This window comes from Meriones unguiculatus, chromosome 9 (genome assembly GCF_030254825.1).
Source record: "Meriones unguiculatus strain TT.TT164.6M chromosome 9, Bangor_MerUng_6.1, whole genome shotgun sequence".
NCBI lineage: Eukaryota > Metazoa > Chordata > Mammalia > Rodentia > Muridae > Meriones > Meriones unguiculatus.
Genome location: NC_083357.1, coordinates 5,804,923 through 5,824,414, shown reverse-complemented (window position 1 = coordinate 5,824,414; position 19,492 = coordinate 5,804,923). Strand labels below are relative to the sequence as shown.

Genomic DNA, 19,492 nt, shown 5'->3' with positions numbered 1-19,492 from the left:
TGAGATCTGATAGACTAAGATCAGAAGGAAGGAGAGGAGGACCTCCTGTATCAGTGGACTTGGGGAGGGGCATGCGTGAAGAAGGGGGTGGGAGGGTGGGATTGGGAGGGGAGGAGGGAGGAGCTTATGGGGGATACAAAGTGAATAAAGTGTAACTAATAAAAATTAAAAAAAAATAATGGGAGACTCCACTCTCACCAAGGGACAGGTCATCCAGTCAGAAGCAAAACAGGGAAACAAGGGCACTTACAGAGGCCCTAAATCAAATGGACCTAATAGATGTCTACAGAACTTTCCACCCCAAATCAAAAGAGTATACCTCATGGAACCTTCTCCAAAATAGACCAGATAGTTGGTCACAAAGCAAACCTCAGCAGATACAAGAAGGTTGAAATAATCCCTTGTATCCTATCTGACCATCATTGGCTAAAGCTGGACCACAACCACAACAGAAACAGCAAAAAGCCTACACATACATGGAAACTGAACAACTCACTACTCAACGACAGCTTGGTTAGGGAAGAAATAAAGAAAGAAATTAAAGACTTCCTAGACTTCAATGAAAATGAAAGCACAACATACCCAAACTTATGGGATACAATGAAGGCAGTGCTAAGACGAAAGCTCATAGCACTAAGTGCCTCCAAGAAGAAATTTGAAACATCGCATACAAACAACGTAATGGCCCAACTGAAAGCCCTAGAACAAAAAAGAAGCAGATACACCCAAGAGGAGCAGATGGCTGGAAATAATCAAACTCAGGGCTGAAATCAATCAATTAGAAACAAATAAAACTATTCAAAAAAATCAATGAAACCAAGAGCTGGTTCTTTGAGAAAATCAACAAGATAGACAAGCCCTTAGCCAAACTAACTAAAAGGCAGAGAGAAACTATCCAAATCAGCAAAATCAGAAATGAAAAGGGGGACATAACTACAGACACTGAGGAAATCCAAACAATCATTAGGTCTTACTACAAAAGCCTATATGCCACAAAATTTGAAAATTTAAACGAAATGGACAATTTTCTTGATAGATTCCATCTACCAAAATTAAGTCAAGATCAGGTAGAAAGACTGAATAGTCCCATATCCCCCAAAGAAATAGAAGCAGTCATCAAAAGTTTCCCTTCCAAAAAAAAAGCCCAGGGCCAGATGGTTTCAGCGCAGAATTCTACCAGACTTTCAGAGAAGAGCTAACTCCAATTCTCTTCAAACTATTCCACAAAATAGAAACAGAAGGAACATTACCAAACTCATTCTATGAAGCTACACTTACCTTGATACTTAAACCACACAAAGACCCAACAAAAAAAGAGAACTTCAGATATATCTCTCTTATGAACATTGATGCAAAAATACTCAATAAAATACTTGCAAACCAAATCCAGGAGCACATAAAAGATATCATCCACCATGACCAAGTAGGCTTCATCCCACGCATGCAGGGGTGGTTCAATATATGGAAATCCATTAATGTAATCCACCATATAAACAAACTGAAGGAGAAAAACCACATGATCATCTCCTTAGATGCCGAAAAAGCATTTGACAAAGTCCAACACCCACTCATGTATAAAGTCTTGGAGAGATCTGGGATAGAAGATAACTTCTTAGTCACTATACAGTTATAACAGATCATGCTCCTTCACTATAGTGAAGGAGTGGTGGCATTGCCTCTCCAAATATATTAGTAGACAATCAAAGAGAAATCTGGGCTAGGCATGTGTCTTCATGGACAAAGTACTTGCCATACAAGCATGAGGACCAGAGATAGGATCCACAGAATTCACGTAAAAGCCATGCATGTTTGGCTGAGAACCCAGGCAAAGTCCAGAAAGCTGTTGTAGCCCAGCTTCAACCCAGAGGATAGGAGCACAAAGGGCAGGCAGAACAGTTGAATAGCGAGCTAAAGCAAGGGACTCTGCTTCAATCTCTAAGATGGCAATCCCTCAAGGAAGGAAGAGGCTTGATGTCATCCTTGCACTTCTGCACACGTGAGCACACATGTATGCACATCTTCATGTACATGTGACCATGCATATGCACATGCCCATGGACTATCCCCACACATATGCAAAAAAGAAAAAATAATACTGTGAAGATGATACACCCCTTTAACTTTCCAAGTCCAATAAGTTCATAATTTAAACATATTGCCTAAAGGACTTAGAATACATAAATAGTGCTGCTCTCGATTTTACAACTTCCAAATTTGTACTCAAACCTTTGCTTCTGCCTACTAGGGGGAAGTTTAAAGTTCTACACAATATGCACATCAGTTAAAGAGGCTACATGTTACCTAGATTCTGGAAGTGTCATCTCAGTATCTTACTGATGACTATTGCTCTCAGTACTCAAGAACAAGAACATATAGTCTCTGCTCCTGGCATATTATGAACTGAGATATTCTTTTTCATCTCACTTCCACACCCAGTGTCATCATCGTACAAATTAAGGTCAAAGGAAAAAGGAAGTTTCTTTACTCAATTTGCATTATCCAATTTATTCTATTTTTTCAAGTGTGTGCTTGTGTGCGCACACACACACTATCTTGTACCTAGGTTACATGACCTTGGGCAAGCTTATCATAAACCAAAATATTCCTTAGCTTTTTCATGCAGTTCTTGAACTGAAGCCATTACGTTACAGTCAAAAGTAACTGAAACAGTGCTTGTGATGGGAAACTCAGCACTCATTGCAGTGTGCTTATTCTCAGCAGATGTCAGTTTGCTTCTCATTCACTGCTAGGGATTGAAATGAAACCTTTTCTCTCATGGCTAAGATCTAAAATGTTCCTGAAGGTTATGTGCTAAATAGAGTCCTGGGCTCCAGCTGGCTGCATTTGGGAAAGTGGTAGGAACAGAAGGAAGTGGAGCTTGGATGGAGAAAGTAGGTCACTAAACACAAGGGCTGGAAGGGTCTACTGGTCCCTGGAGCCCTCCTTGCTCTCTGTTCCTGAGCTGTCAGGAGATGAGTAGCTTTGTCTGACCCACTCTCCAGCCACCATGATGTTCAGCTTCACCTCAAGACTCAAGCACCAGAACCGGCCAACCATGGAATGAAACCTGTGAAACTATAGGCCAGAGGAAATCTTTCCTCCTTCAGCCTGATTTTTGAGGGAGTTTGTCACATTGGTGGAAACTGACACAATCTTCTTCTGAATCTTTAGAACACGCTCTTTCTGCTGCCATTGTAACTGGGCCCACCTCCCAACCAGCCCCCACCTCCTTCAAGGCTGCTTACTTGTCTCTATCCAGGTCTCTCTTCTAATCATCTTTATTTATTACCTAGAACTTCAAGTTAGGATTCCACCAACCAAGTCCTTGTCCATAAATATCTTAACATACATAAATTAGCAATACAATCAATCAAATAACCATTCTCATGAGAGATCTACACAAAAGCCTTTAAACTCACTGGTAAAGTTACAGTGATTTGATGGAACTTTAATTTGTTTGTAAGATGAAAGCCAGTATACCATTCAGGTTTTTGGTCAAGCATAAAAGGACAGGAATAGAGGACAGGAAGAGACTTTCCTGTCTTCTATGAGCAGCAGAAGCCTCGGAGGTAAGGGGTCTAGTGCCTTAGGAATTCATCAATAAGCACATCACAGACTACAGGAACACATGAGTGTCAACTGCCTTCTTCATCTTTGTAGAGCCCACTCCCCAGTCAACCTGGCAGGCAGAGGTTTTTCTGACAATAGGTGATGACAGAGGAGCCTGACCTTAACTAAAAAAATGTTCCTGTTCACTTTCTTAACTCTGGAGCAAGTTCATTCATTCATTTCACAAATGATTATTGAGGAAACAAGCCTACTACGTGCTAGAGATACCACAGTGGAAAAAAAAAATAAAGCTTTACATCCTGAGATCTATATTCTGGTAACGTCAATGGGAAACTTTTAAAATGCATATGTTTTCCAGATGGTGATAAGTTCTATTTAGAAAACTAAAATTGTACAGGCAAACCAGAGGAAATTGGAATATTCACATGCTATTTCATATGGAGGGACCAAGGTCTATAATAAAGTGCCTTTTGTACAGAGATGCTCAAGAAGCAAAGGCATGAACTATGTGGATGTTTACAGCTGTTCTGTCTGTTTCACACACAATGATATTAACACATATAATTTTATCCTTCCTAACAGTCTCAATAGACATTAAGATACATGTAACAATAATTTTAGCAGTATTTTTATGTAACTAATCTACCCCAAAAATTTCATATAAATTACTGTGGAGTGCTCTCACATTCTACTTTTCATGATAAATATTTAAAATATAGGATAATTGTCATACTTAGCACATTTCAACTGATAAGCTCAACAAGTGGACAACACAATGGATTTAGAACGAGTGCTCTATAAAAGCTAACATCCCTTAAAATGTCAGTACTATGAGAGAGCATGTATGTCTTTACATAAAAATACTCAGTCAACAGTTTCTGATATGACAAGAGCAAAAGAAGGAGGTTCGGAGGTCAGGAGCCAAATTAAGTAGGGTTTTCTGACCTTTGTAAGAACTTCCACCTGTTAGCATCAGTGAACGTTGAACCACTTGCATGGTGACCTATGCAGCTATGCTGGGCCCCCTTGACTTAATAATCTACTATCACTATCCTAACATTCCCAATCTAAGAGCAAAAGTCTCCAAGTTTTCATTTCTACTGAGACCTATAAATTATACAACGGGTTGAAACAAGAAAGTTCTGATCAGAGAGTGACTTCAATTTGGGGGGATCTAAAGGGAAATTCTACTTTCCATGCTAAGAACAAAGTATAGGAACCACAAGGGTAGATGTAAGAAAACATCTAGGGTAATGAGGATACAATCCAGGTGAAGGATGGTGACAAATGACACCACAAGGAGGAGCTGGGTATCCCGTGCACCTGAACTGCCAGCACCACAAGGCCATGAGCTTCCACAATAGCTACCCACCATTCAGAAAGACCTATACAGTTCTAGCACTTCGATTTTCATAGGACAGGAGGGCTGTGAATCAGTTCTTCTTCTTGCTGGCCTCTTAGAAATAACAACAACAACAACAAGAAAAATGCTGGGTACCAAAAAGTGTACATAAACAGACAATGCAAATTCTCCAAAGTAAACTATAATGATGTCACAAAATCAAGATCCACAATTAGGAATGAAATAGGTGACCACTCAAAGAAGGAAGAGAGGAGGGGCTCTGATGAGGCTGAGCCTCTTATTGGATTACTTTGGTAGAACTGTTTGTAAAGTCTCCCCACTGATTCTAACTAAATAAAAATGGAACATTTACATATGTGACTATACAACTCCCAAAATAGTCCACATGGATTTGGCTACAGCTATGGTCTGGGTGTGATACTCAGCAGAGGTATATTAAAAACTAACCACCAGTCTGGTTGTATTATTAGGTAAAGCCTTTAGGAAATGATTGTCAAGAGAGTTGTGACCTTCTATGTGGGATTAATAGCCTTATAAAAGAACAAAAGGGTACTGGCTCAGCCTTTACAGCCTCCCAACATCATGCGTGAATAAATCACTTATTCCTGTAGGAGAGTGTAGTGATACAGCGCCACCTTGGAAGCAAAAAGAAGCTCTTTATCAGACACCAAACCACATATACTTTGATCCAGGGCTTTTGAGCCTCTGAAAGAAACTAAATATCTACTCTTTATGAGTTCTTCAGTCTGTTGTTTGTTTTTATCAGTAAGAATGGATAAAGACAACAAAATGTAATCAACCAAATTTTATGTAACTACAAAGTATATCTGAAATACATCATAAAGACTCACACCCTAAAAATACTAGTTAACTTTCATAATGAAAAAAATTAAATTATCACTTTGGATTTTTTATTTTTCGTGTATTTATCTTTCCGTTGCTAGAGACTAAACTCAGACCACGTTAAGCAAATGTTCTCACCACTGAACTGCGACCTTCTGTTACCCCCACAGGTAAGATTTTTAGATTTGTATATAAATTTGTATAATTCTCCAGTGCTTAAGACGGAAAAAAAAATTTAAGAATCTCCATTTAGCTCTTGGGTAATCAAATAGAAATTGCAGGGGTCATGCTAAAAAAAAAAAATGATACAACCAGTAGTAAATTAAGTAATAGTAAAAAGTTGATAATTCCAATCTAAATTTTAAAAAGATGCTTTATCTTCCACAGCCCTGGATCTCTCTGAAATATCCAACATATATGCGATGAAAACTGTCAGTTTGAAGGGGTTCTATCAGCTACTCACTTTCTTCTGAAGAACATTGATTTTCCTTTCCTTTACTTCTAACATGTCTTTCAGATCGCGGATCTCTCCGGCGAGGGTCCCCTTCTCCTCTGCAAGGTCTTGCAGCTGTTTTGTTTTCTTGTTGAGGAAAGATTCTTTCTCTTCCAGCCGTAATCTCAGTGCATCTACCTGAAGTGAGGACAAAGACGGAAGGTTTTGATTTTACAGAGAGGTTTTCAGTTCCAAATAGTGGTGGCACACCTTTAATCCCAGCACTCTGGAGGCAGAGGCAGGCAGATACCTGTGAGTTCGAGGACAGCCTGGTCTACAAAGTGAGTCCAGGACAGCCAGGGCTGCACAGAGAAACTGTCTCAGACAAACAACCAACAACACTAAATTCAAAGAGGTTGTCAATAATCATTGAATAGGGAGGCAGCAGAGAGCACCTGAGCACAGTGCAACTAGTTCTCTGTTCTAAGACATCTTGGTGGAGGCTAGAGAAATGGCTCAATGGTTATGAACCAGCTGGCTGCTCTTTCTGAGGACCCAGGTCCAATTCTGGTTCCCACATGGTGGCTGACAACCATCTCCAAGCTGTTAACTCTGAAGGATCCAACTTTCTTTTCTGGTGGACATTGGTGGACACTAGATGCACATGGTATGCATGTAAAATATCCATACACATAAAATAAGAATAAACAAATCATTTTAAGGTCACCTCGGCGCATTTTAACAGCCTACAATATACCATAATGCCTTGCTGTTCGAATAGCTGAACCGTGATACTTATGTTCTACAGAGTTTTTGTAAAATAAGGCACTGCAAAATAGTAATATGTTCTGATGGTTGTTTCCCTGCTCACGGGAAACAGTGTGTTTGCTCAGGGAGGTGAACAAGGCACTCTAATTCTTCCATGCGAGATCCCTGGGAGGGAAAGCATGGCTCGTGCTTCACAGGATCTTCCAAGAACACAAGGAACATATGGATGCACAAGATAGTCACGCAGAGAAACTGCTAAATTAGAAAAATGCATGGGGCCACGAGGAAGCCATGCTGCCAAGGAACAAAACAGCCATTCTCAAGCTGGATGATGACTGCTTTCCAAACACTTAAAAAAAAAAAAAAAAAAAAAAAAAGGATTTCTCTTTCTACCTGAGCCCAAACATCAGAAAATCAAAACTCCCATTTTTTCAAATGTTATTAGTTAACGGAAAAAAAACAAAAACAAAAACATAAACTTTGTGTATTTTTGTGTGTTCATGTGTGGTGTATCTTCCTGTGACTGTGTGCACCTGTATGTGAAGATGCACATGTGTGTTTGAACATGAGGAGTCCACAAGTGACATCTTTAACGGCTCCGCACCCTGGCTTGTATTTTTTTTCAGACATGGTATCTTACTAAACCCGCAGCTCGCCACCAACTCAGATATATTGACTGGCCAACCAGCCCGCAGGGATCCTCCTGGCTCCGCCTCCCCATTACTGTGATTATAGACGCATGCTGTCACTTCTGGCTTTTCCCTAGGTGCTGGGGTTCTAAATTCGGGTCCTCGGGTTTGCATGGCAAGTATTTACCTGAGCCATCGCTCCAGCTCCAAGCCTTATGTGTAATTTAACATTTAACGTTCTGGATACACGGGGTAAGCTTTATCTCTAGACTGGACTACTCAGATCACATCATAGAAGAAAATCAGCAAAGTATCAAGAATACAAATATCAATGATACAAAGAATATGAAAATCATTTAAAATTAATTTCGTCTTTCCAGATTCTCCTTTATCAGTTTACATCACATTCTCATCCGTGTTTACGAATGCATACTAGGCCAGTTTCTAAGAACAACCATGACACATTATATGATGGTTTACTGCCATTAATCATTAACTACCTACAAATTTCTAAAAATTTCTTTGCTGAAAAAATGACATCTAATACCTCCCTCCTAAGGTATTTATTTTCTCAACTGGATGTTAAGAAAAGACTAAGAATCTTTGCTAAAACTAGTGTACTACCATTTGAGCAAACATAAATGATGGCACCTAGATGTTTCTGTCTGTCTTTGATACTGTTCAATTGCTGTGAGGAGATACTATGAACACAACAGAAAAACAACAGTTACCAGCAAGATCAACCACAAGGAGTAAAAATGTTAAAATAACCAGGCAGAAGGGTGACAAGTGATTGTCATGGAAACAAAGGATGCAGCAACAAGCAGAAGACTACTGTGTTCCTATCAGCTTGTGCTGAGGATCTCGCCTTCATATAGCACAGTAGAGATTTAAAAATTAAAAAGTGCAGCCCACTAGAATATCATAATAATGCAAAATAAAAATACCATGAGTATTATGAGGACACAGTGAAGAAGCAACTTGGAACATTGAAAAGACATGTGTTGGGCCCAGGTATGCTCTTACCTAGCTGTGAAGTTCAGGACAAGTAAGCCTTTCCTTACCCAATCTCTAGCCACAGGTTCTAAACTTTAAAGGCCTGATACTTTGTGGCAATAAAAGTAGGATTTGCCTTGTGCAGACTATACCAGGAAAGGATAATATTAAAGACAAAGAAGACTAGAATCTTCTTTGCTTAGCTCTTTCAAAAATGGTGTGTGTGTGTGTGTGTGTGTGTGTGTGTGTGTGTGTGTGTGAAGCCATGTTCTAAAAGATGAAAGGTTCTTATAATTTCTGCCCCAGAAAAAAAAAATGGATCTGGGGATGCCTATGAAGGAGTGATGTCATGGGGCCATAAGGCAGAGCAACTCTGTCTGAATAACTAGAGAGGGCTGACATTCTGTGATCAGACTGAGAATTGCAGGTTCCTCACATATGACATTCAAGCCTCTTCTTACACATCAGCCATGGGTTATAGGTGCTAGCAGGAAACAAGGAGGTGAGGATTCAGATGCTCATATCTTCCTGAATAAACACTCTTAGCTTCTGCCTCAGCATCTCAGATTCTGAAGTGACTCATCAAACAGAACACTGCCCACACTTCTTTTGGGGATTTCTTATCTAGTAATAAAAATGTGGCTTTCACTTTATCTTAGAAGCAAGATCATTTGGTCAGCTCCTTGGGAAATATCAGGACATAGTTCTTCCTATTATATCTGTCATTTGAAACAGTTATAATCAATCATAGGTATTTTCACATGGACTTAGTAAGATTCAGAGAAGAAATGTTCAACTCACCATCAAAGCAGGATGGTCTATGTGTGGATCAAAAGGAAATACCTACCATCAACACTGTGATGTGTGAGGCCAAGAACTGAAGTGGAGAGCATTCAGAAGAAGGCACTCCACAATGATGAATGATACAAATAACATTCGTGGTACTTTCTCACCACTTGAGATCTGGCAGTGCCCTGCTGAACTGTCCAGAGCCCAGAAAAGATTAAAAACAAGCCCCTCCATGGGTGTATTTTTTTCCTGAACTAAAATAGAGAGCAAGTATGGCTGTGATCAACATACTATTCACAAAAGCCAAACTCAACATGGCAGGAGGATGCCGGTGCCAGCTGAGGTCTTCTGCTTGGGAGTTTATTTTCCATGAGCTATAAGGCATGAACTTAACTTCAAAGGAATTTGGATCATGCCCTTCAATCACCTTCACTCTATCTTTAAAGCTTTGTACAGTCTTCCAGAATCAAGAAAGAAACTTGACGGTCTTTTTAAAAAAATAAAATAAAATAAAAAACATTGACCTGAACTGCATCCAATTCTCAACCAACATTAGCTCAGCTTGCAGTAAGCAAGTATGACATCATTTCTAAAGTCAAACTTGAACTTCCAGATGGTGCAAAACCACAAGCAGGTGCGCTGGCCTTCTGATGCACAGAAGTTTAAAGATAGTGAAGAACGGGCAAGAAAGCGCATATCCTATGAAAAATTCAAATGTGTAGTTCTAAAATGGGTATCAATGAGTGGATGAAAGTTGACCTTACTAACATGCTAATATCTGCCAACAGTGTGCATTATTTAAAAAAATAAAGTCAGGAGAGCCTTCCTGTCTAGTCATGGCCCAACATCAGGTAGAAAGATAAAAAAAAAATGAACTGTTTGTGAATATGAAATACCTTTCTTTGTCCCTTCACCCGACAGCAAATAATTTTAAGAGCCTTTGACACATTCTCTTAAACTTTGGCAGTTAACTCAATAATAATACTTGGCAAAGCAAAGAATGCTATCACCCCCCCCCCAAAAAAAAGAAAAGAAAATGAGAACTATATGATTTAATCAATACACAAAGACCCATATGGTTGAACTCCCACTTTTCCCATATCATTTAACCACATGAGACCTAGTTACCTAATGTTTAAACTAGTAACAGCTTTCCATTTTAGGAGAATTTCTCATCTCCTTTGGATCCAGTTGTGCGTGTCAGTTTGTCCGTATCCATATGTGTTTCTGTGCGTGTATGTTCACAAAACATGTAACATATGAAAAACTAACTTTTTATCTGGCAGTATAAAATAAAAAACAAAAACATTTGTTATCACTTAGGTTCCAGGTAAGAACTTGAAAGGGAAGGACTGTGGCAATGGAATTGGCAAAAAAAAAAAATTGCCAAAATCAGAGTAAAGCATTATTAATCTTCATGTCAGCACCCAGGAATTACAACCAGTTACAACAGTGAGGTGTTCTTCTAAAATTTCTAAAGAAATGGTTCCTGACCTCTCTGCCATATTTTATGTGGGCCTTCAGAAACAGTTTCAAGATTGCGACAAAACACCAAGTGCCACTTAATGTGCCAGAAATAATTTTAAGAATCAAGCGGTTTGTGTCAATCTTATAATGACAACAACACTTGTGAGAAAAATACTTGATAAAAAAGGAACCATTTGAAAATGTTCATAGGCTAAATGCTGCTTGCATCTTACTTGACAACTCTACAGGAATAAAACAAACATGCCTTTATGAAGACAGCTTTAAAAGAGAATGAAACTAGAATGTTCACAAATGTTCCCAAGATAGTTTATTCCACATCCAAAATCCTTCCATTTGTTTGTTTTTCCTAACAGCAGACTTGGTTAAGGGTCTAATTGAATTTGATTCAACTCACAATCTTTCAAATGAGAAGACAGCTTCAAAGTTGGAAGGATACATAACATATACAGCTTCCAATGATACAAACACCGAAATAACCTCAAACCCCAAAACTTGCTGTGGTGGTAACCACTTGATTTCATTCACATCCAATAGTTTTCTTTCCTGAATGGGGAAAAAGACTGGGATTTTTAGGCCTCTTGCAGAAAGATGAAGTCTGGGATTTTAGCATGTGCCCTAATACAGCACACCACTTCCTGCTGATGCAGTACCAATTCTCTGGCATTCCTTAGACATCTAGAGGCTCCATTTAGAGGATGGTGGAGCTGCAAGATATCAGAACCTCTGAATGTCTGGAATTTCAAGGGTCTGTGAGAGGCAGGAACTCCTCCAGCAATACTCAATCCCAACAGGGCTTGAAAAAAAAAAAAAGAGTATGATGCCTTAAACCACTCAGAAACTATTACCATAACTTCTGGATTTGATAAGATGTAGGAACCTTAAAACTACATGTTTTCCACATCACCATGAACCTGGGAAAAATGAAAAGTCCTTGTTCTCCTTTACTCTTTCTACACATAGGACCCTAAATTCTACCTTCATTCTTCTTTCACTCCATATTGAAAGAAAGGAAAAAAGAATAGACCCAAGGACAAAGCTCAAAGGAAGCAGGGTCAGAATCTTTAGAAATCAATATGTGAGTTAGATGCCATGGCTTGGTAAAGAGAAAGAATGAGAATAAAAAATGAAGGATTGCTGAAGCCCATGGCATTGAGGTCAATGGAGAGATAAGCGAGTGCTCAAGTAAACAGCTCTTCACAGGACTGCATTGTAGATACACATCCAACCAACTCACAGCAGTGACCGTGAATTCACCCTTAGCCCTTCTGCATGAATAAAGTGTGAGATGAATAATGAAGATAATAGAAGTACCTCCTTCATCTAGTTGTTTTGAGGATTAAATAATAACAGAAGAAAAAAACTTAGTGCAGTGCCTGGCACCCGGAACACTCAATAAATTTTTGCTATTGTGTTTGTATTTTATTACTGAGCTTTCTGCGGCCTCTAATTCAGTGATTTCTATACTGTAGGAATGCAGTAAAGGCTGGCTGATCAACAGTCCTCAGAAAGGGGAGAGAACCAGCAGGGAAGGTTCTGTGCTCTAACAGGTATGACTTTAAATTATTGCAGCACACAGTGCATGATATGTATAAGTGATGGGAGGGGTCTGGGTGGGTGGCTACATGTATTTCCCAAACAGGAATAAAGTCTCCAGGGCAGTTACTTAGGTTGTGGTAGACCTTAAATGAAAGCTAATATTCCAGACTCAGCTATAAAAAGTATCTTGATATTCTCTGCAGTTGATGAACATCTGAGAATTGGCCCATTAACATAACTGGACCAGTGACAAGTGATTTTCCTTGGTGAGGTTAGTGGTGTGTGAGGTGAGTAGACTGGCTAGAGCAGGCATGTCTACTCCTTCAGGACAAAAATATAAGGCCATCTGTCCACAGCAAATATAATGATATAAGCTACATCCGGAACACTAACTTTTCTGAGAGCTGTGTTATTAAAAAGAATGGTAAGATAATTTTAATAACTTGTGTAATGTAATTCATCATATCTAAAATATCACTATTCAGTACACACTCAATATGAAAATTGTGAGCTATTTTACTATTTCAGATTGTTTTCAAAATCTAGAACTTACTCTGAACTTCCTGTAACATTTCAAGGAGCATCAGCCACACCTCAGGAGATCAATCATCACGTGATGCCCTCTGTTATCATACTATAAAGACAGGTCTCTGACTCTAGTAAGGCTCTGAGTTCCAGCCTTTGGAACATAAAACTTCATTGAGAATTTTTGTGTCTTTTGTAGTTAAGTGTTTATGGCAAGATTTCTGTCCAGCAACAAACAAGGGTTCTCTAACCCCGCTACGGAAATGGCATCACACTGACTTAGGCTGGCGCTTGGCCCCAGAAGGACAGAATGGAAACTTCAAAGAGTGCTTGAGGAGGCCACAGACTGGACCTAAGACAGGGAGAGGCGGGACTTCGTTTTCTCTAAGAGAAAACTGAGTAACTCTAAGTAACTCTAAGTCTTCGTTTTCTCTAAGAGAAAACTGAGTAACTACCTATGAATGCATTAATTTGTGGTTCTATTGGCATAAATCTCACTGAAGACTTGATGAGAGAAGAGCTCAGAATAATCACCATTTTGAAAACTTTTATACAAGTCTTTAATTATATCAAAAATTACCTTTTGGAAAAAAAGTATTCCTTGGCAATTACACTACCAAAAATTGGCTCTCCTGATGAGCATGTCTATCTCTCACCAAGCACTCAGTTGTGACTCTGACTCTGTCAGCTCCTCTCTGTTAGTATCCTTTTTATCTCCAGTCAATAAATAAGATGTGTTTTGGGGTCAGCCATTATTCTGGGTGTTAGAAATGTGGCCTTTTAACAAGGCATCATGTCAGTATCTTACTGAATTGCATAGCTGTAAGAATGTGGGTGAGGGAAGAGCAGTTAAGTATTATGTCTGCATTTTTAAAAAAACTTTTCACTGATTCTTTGTGAATTTCATATCATGCACCCCAATCCCACTCATCTCCCCACCCCTTACCATCCACCCTCAGCCCTTGCAACCCTGCAAAAAAGAAAATAAGACAGAAAAAATGACCCATCTTGTCACAGAAGCTGTAGTGTGTCCCACGGTGCACACTTTTGTCCACACATATTTACTCGTAAATGTTCATTGCAATGAGTCATTGGTCTATTTCGAGGCCTCTGGCTTCTGCTACACTAGCAGTACTGGATCCTTACAGAGACTCCTCTCAGATACCCTGTTGTTTCCCTGCGTCATAGAGACCCTGAAGCTTTGGATCATGAGAGCAGGAGAGCTACCCTGCCTCCTGCTGATGGTGGCATTGGGCGCCTAGCCAGAGCAGTGCTGTAGAGCTCACTCTGGCAGTGTGGATGAGGGAAAGTCAGCAAGCTCACCAGCTCAGCCACCACCCAGGCCCAGATCCAAGGCTCTGAGTTGGCCTACCCCCAAATCTATATCACCTGCAAATGGTTGGGGCATGTAATGGGCCATTCCTGCTGATCTAGAACCGCAGGATCTCCCCAACACAGGGCAACAGCAGGATAACTGGGAGGAATTCTGGTGAGGTTCCAACATAGATGGTGTCACAGAAGCCAGAGATCTCAAACTAGACTAATGATTCAATGCAACTGAAGATGTGTGGAAAGAGGACTATACTGTGGTACATACTGTGACCCACTACAGCTTCTCCAGTGAGATGTGTTTCCATGCTGTGTGTGTGTGTGTGTGTGTGTGTGTGTGTGTGTGTGTGTGTGTGTGTGTGTGTACGTGCATGTATTTGGAAGGGGAGATTGAAAGAGCAGAGGGCATAGTATGAAGGGATGGGGAAATGAGCAGGCATGATGTGAAACTCACAAAGAAGCAATATATATATATATATTTTAAGTTAGATTGGACTCCTACAATATAGGATGGCTGGACGTACCCAAAAGATGAAGGACTATGTCACTCACAATTACTGACATGAAGAACCTGGCTTGAGGTGAAGCTGTGTGTAGATGAGGAACACGATAAGAACTGTGGGAATGCTTCTCTCGAAAACGAATTAGGGCAGTTTCTGCCTGTTTACAAACCCATTTGCATGCAGCCACTGAGACCAAGTTCACCAAAAGGACAATGCTCTAGCTGGAAACCAACAGAAGTGAGGTGTGTGTCTTCCTGCTGGATGCTGCAGTCAGTACCAATGCTGCATGGAAGGAAAAGGGCATATAATTCCAACCACAGGTGGCTTTCAGCTAGCGTCCGAGGCTTATACAGGAGACAAGTCGAGGGGGGGGAATGCTGCACTGTTCTTAAAAATATGTAAGCAGCGAAAGAGAAAACAGCAATGGCTATATTAAAGAGTGCTTTGTGATTCACGGCATACCTTTCTCTCACAGTCTTTTCTCTTAAATAATCTTACAAGATCTAGAATTTGGGAATATTTAGTATTACACAACCACATGCTATGCTTCTAAAAATTACAGTCATCAGCTCACTAATAACACAAGTTATGCTCTCATATTATAAAGATGTATTTGTCTTACTTACCTATCAAAAACTCATACCTAAGTCCCTCACATAACTTACTGTAGTGAAGACAACAATGCTGGAGTCTGAGTGTTTTCTATCACCAGAGTAGAATTCCTATCATATGTGGGTTAGTAAGCCAGCCAACTCTTTATAAAGACTGTTTTCTTACTCAGGGTTTTGGCTACTTCTTACACTAAAATTAAATGGTTTTAAGTGACTAGTCCAAAGTTCAAAATTTAATGTTCAGTTCAGTTCCAGAAAATTTCTGAAAACACATGGGAATTGTAAGTCATGTGTTAATACTTAAAATTCTGTTAATAAAACTTCCAACACTAACCTTACCTCATTGAACTTACCTCACTGGTTTTTTATGCTCACTATAAAACCAGAGCTGTCATAGTTTTGAATTACTATAAAAGGAAGTAAGCCATTCCAAAATCAATGTTATTTTGCAACACGATGATAGTTATAAATTCAAATACTTAAAGCCAATTTGCAAAGCTATCAATCTCAGTATCTCCTAACATTTCCAAGCCCATCTTCCAAGTTTTACCCTTACTAACAACTAAGTTAAAGAAAACGTAGATATCATACATATTCATTTCCCTTCAAAGAAGCACATTCAATTAAAGAAAACATTATTTTACTGTAAGTATTTGAAGTATTGGTTCTATTTAGATATGCCATAAAAATTTTAAACCATTGGCATGCTCAAAACCCTGGCTTCCATACCCAGCACTGAAAAATAAAATATTGGAACTATGACTGAAGCCCAAAGAATTTAAATTGCTGATTATTCAGTACTGAATTAAATGAATATTTGTGACTCCTCAGGTTGGAGTTTGTTTTTTAGTAAATCCAAACAAGTAACTTCCTAATGTATATTTGAAACGTTTATAAGTGGGTAATAATGTAGACACTGTCCTTGTTTGAGTCCCATTCGTTACAACCTGTGTCTATGAAACACCCCTGAGCAGCAGAAACCACCGTTTAATTTTTTATAAGATTTTAAAATATCGTATGTTTTATGTTGTGGCATCATTTATATGGTCATCTCAAATGTTAAGGGAGACTGTTCTGCTTCAGGTAAACAATGTTCTCTAACCAACAACCGTGTTTATAATGGTTTCTGTTTTGTTTTGTCTTTTTGTCTCTTACCTTTTATGATGGTGTCAAAAAATACACGTTTAGTTTTAAAAAGAATGCATTGAACTTTGACCTTTTCTCTGGAGAGCAGCTGAAACCAGTCTCATGAGCCCTGGCAGGAGTAACAAGTCAGAGTTCTCACTCTAGTGCACTGTTGCCACTGACGTTAGGTAGGTTCAGATATTAAATGCGTTTTCCACTTACAACGTTTACTTTCTTAGCATATATTAATCACACAAATTAAGGAGTTTAATGGAGACATTTCCACATGATTATACTGTGCTGGCCAGTTTTATGCCAACTTTATACAAGCTAGAGTTATCAGAGAGTAGAAAGCCTTAATTGAGAAAATCCCTCCATAAGATCTGTCTGTAGGCAGGACTGTGGGGCATTTTCTTAATGAGTGTTTGATGGGGAGGGCTCGGCCCACTGTGGGTGGTGTCATCCCTAGGCTGGTGGTCCAGGGTCTATGTGAGAGCAGGCTGAGTAAGCCATGAGAAGCAGGCCAGTAACAAGCATCCCATAGCCTCTGCATCAGCTCCTGCCTCCGGGTTCCTGCCTGAGTTCCTGCCCTCATTTCTTCTTCTGATGAATTGTGATGTAGAAGCAGAAGCTAAATAAACCCGTTTTTTCTCAAGTAGCTTTGGTAACAGTGTTTCATCAGAGCAGCAGTTAACTCTAACTATGACACATACCATGTATTTTTATAATATTGAGCTCTCTAGCAACCTTTGCCCCCACCACCCTTTTGTCCTTTCACATCCCTAACAGAGCCACTATCATTTTCATGGTCTTTTTTTCTCCCTTAGATTCCATATACAAGAAAAAATATGTGATATTTGCCTTTGTGAGACTGGCTTATCAATTTCTTGTTAACTTGCTTATCCCTAACTCCACCTATTCTCCTGCAAAATGACATGATCTCATTTTTCTTTATGGCCAAATAAAACTCGATTGTATAAATGGACCACCTTTTCATTAACCATCCATCTTCTGATGAACACCTAGGCTGACATCATAATGTTCCTTTGTGGGCAGTACAGCAATAAATGTGGGTGTGCAAGCGTCTTTACTGTGTGCTGATGTCCACTGCTTGGAGCACTTTCTTACAAGTTTTACAGCTGAATCGTTTGGAAGGTCTACTTTTTAATTTTGACACTAACATTTGCAGTTTATGACAGGTTTTACAGACGTGTAGCCCCACCATAGGCCAGAAGCATCTGTACGGGACTCTGTGCTTAAGATTGCTCTGGGGTCAAGTGAAATGAAAACAGAAAAGGATTTATCAATCTGATGTCTTCACTCCACGTGGCAGCAATAGGACATAATGGAGAGCATGAGAACAAGCTGATCAACTCTAAAATCGGGAGCGACCGGAGCCAGCACAGTGCATCAGTCCACAGGCACAAGCCCAGTTGGGATCATGCTCATATCAAGTATAAATTCACGTCTATTCAACATTATTCTTATCCATCTTCAGTTAGTATCATTAACTTAAATGTTAATTTTGACATTGTATGTTCATCTAACATATAATTTTAATTCAGTTCCATAGATTAACAAGAGCTAACACATACTTAGTGGTTATGTCTGTCTCTGGCCCTAAGCTATCACAAGCAATCATTATTATATATCATAATTCTTGGCTGACTACAAGATTATCTTTCCTTTCAAGCAAATATCCTCCCAAGTATAAGGACCACTTCTCTAAGTATTTTTAAAAAACTGTTTTTTTAAATAGTTCATAGTACTGCGGATGAGAGAGTGGATTCATGTTCCATAATCAAGATTATCTTTGAAATGCAGTAAGCATAAAGAATGGTTGTAATGAATGATTGTAATTAAGTAATTGAAAAATTAAGCAATAGATGTGCTCAAAGAAAATATGACTGTCCCTTTTGTGCTTATATATATACATTTGTCCAAAATATAGATAGTGTGTGCTTATATCAAATAAAAGAAAGGGCTAATAAAAATGAAATACAACTTCAACATCAAAATTTTTCATGGAAAAAGCAAATGAAAAATCACACAAAGTTTTTGTAAAAGACAGTAGAATAAAATGTCCATTCCAGTACATAGAATATTGTTATTAATGAGAATAAGATACAGGAACTTTTCTTGTATAAACTATTTCTTAAAAAGTACAGATAAATACAAATTTGTTAAATGTCTACTTTATTCTCAGTTATACAAATAATTTTAAAAAGCAAGAATTAAATCAACCCATTCAATTTCTCCTTGTGAACTCAGGACAGCCATCTACCAACTGCTGTAGGGAGCTGAGATTAAGAAATATACCAGGCTCAGAGCTCTCAAGAAATCAAGAACCATTTCTATTCCCTGCTTGTTCCCCTAGAGAAACATGCTAATGATGAATAAAAGAAAATGTGGTTTGCCTAGGAAGTATCATTTATGTTGGTATATGCAGCTGCGGTGATACTGTCCAGTACTTTAACACGTTGTCAGAAGACAAGAAAAAATGATAGCTATAAGTAAATGCTGTCAAGCTAGACTAGACTCCAGTGCAAATGTTATCCCTCTTCTACCTCACTACTATGTATAGAAAGAGATGATCTCTCAAAATCTAGTCTCTTCATCCACAAACTGAGGATAATGGTATAGAAACATAAGGGGTAATTGAAATGTGACCTACCAGGTGTTGAATTAAGATGGATTAGGAAATAAAAAGCAGAAATACTCAACGAGTAACAGCAGCTGTTTAACAGAAAATAGTAAAATAATTTATGATATTATGTAGCCATCATCTCTACAAGATTAGTAAATTAAGCCATTATATGATTACATAGCAGCTACCACTGAAGGCTAATCATAATGACAACAATGGTGGTAACAGCAGCTGATACCTGCAAAGCAGTTTTAAGGGGTTCGTGAGCTTTTGAGACAGGTAGAGCTCCTGATCTCCTTGTTATAAAGCCCAAAGTCATATGGCCTATGATGTGTCC

The 19,492-nt window shown here is 39.0% G+C and overlaps 1 protein-coding gene across 1 annotated transcript in view; it reads right to left on the bottom strand.

Annotated features, from left to right (window-relative positions):
- Positions 1–19,492, bottom strand: part of Erc2 (ELKS/RAB6-interacting/CAST family member 2) — an 898,378-nt gene that overhangs the window by 527,850 nt on the left and 351,036 nt on the right. The window contains 1 exon segment of the mRNA XM_060390770.1: positions 6,240–6,407. Coding sequence (XP_060246753.1) covers positions 6,240–6,407 — 168 coding nt within the window.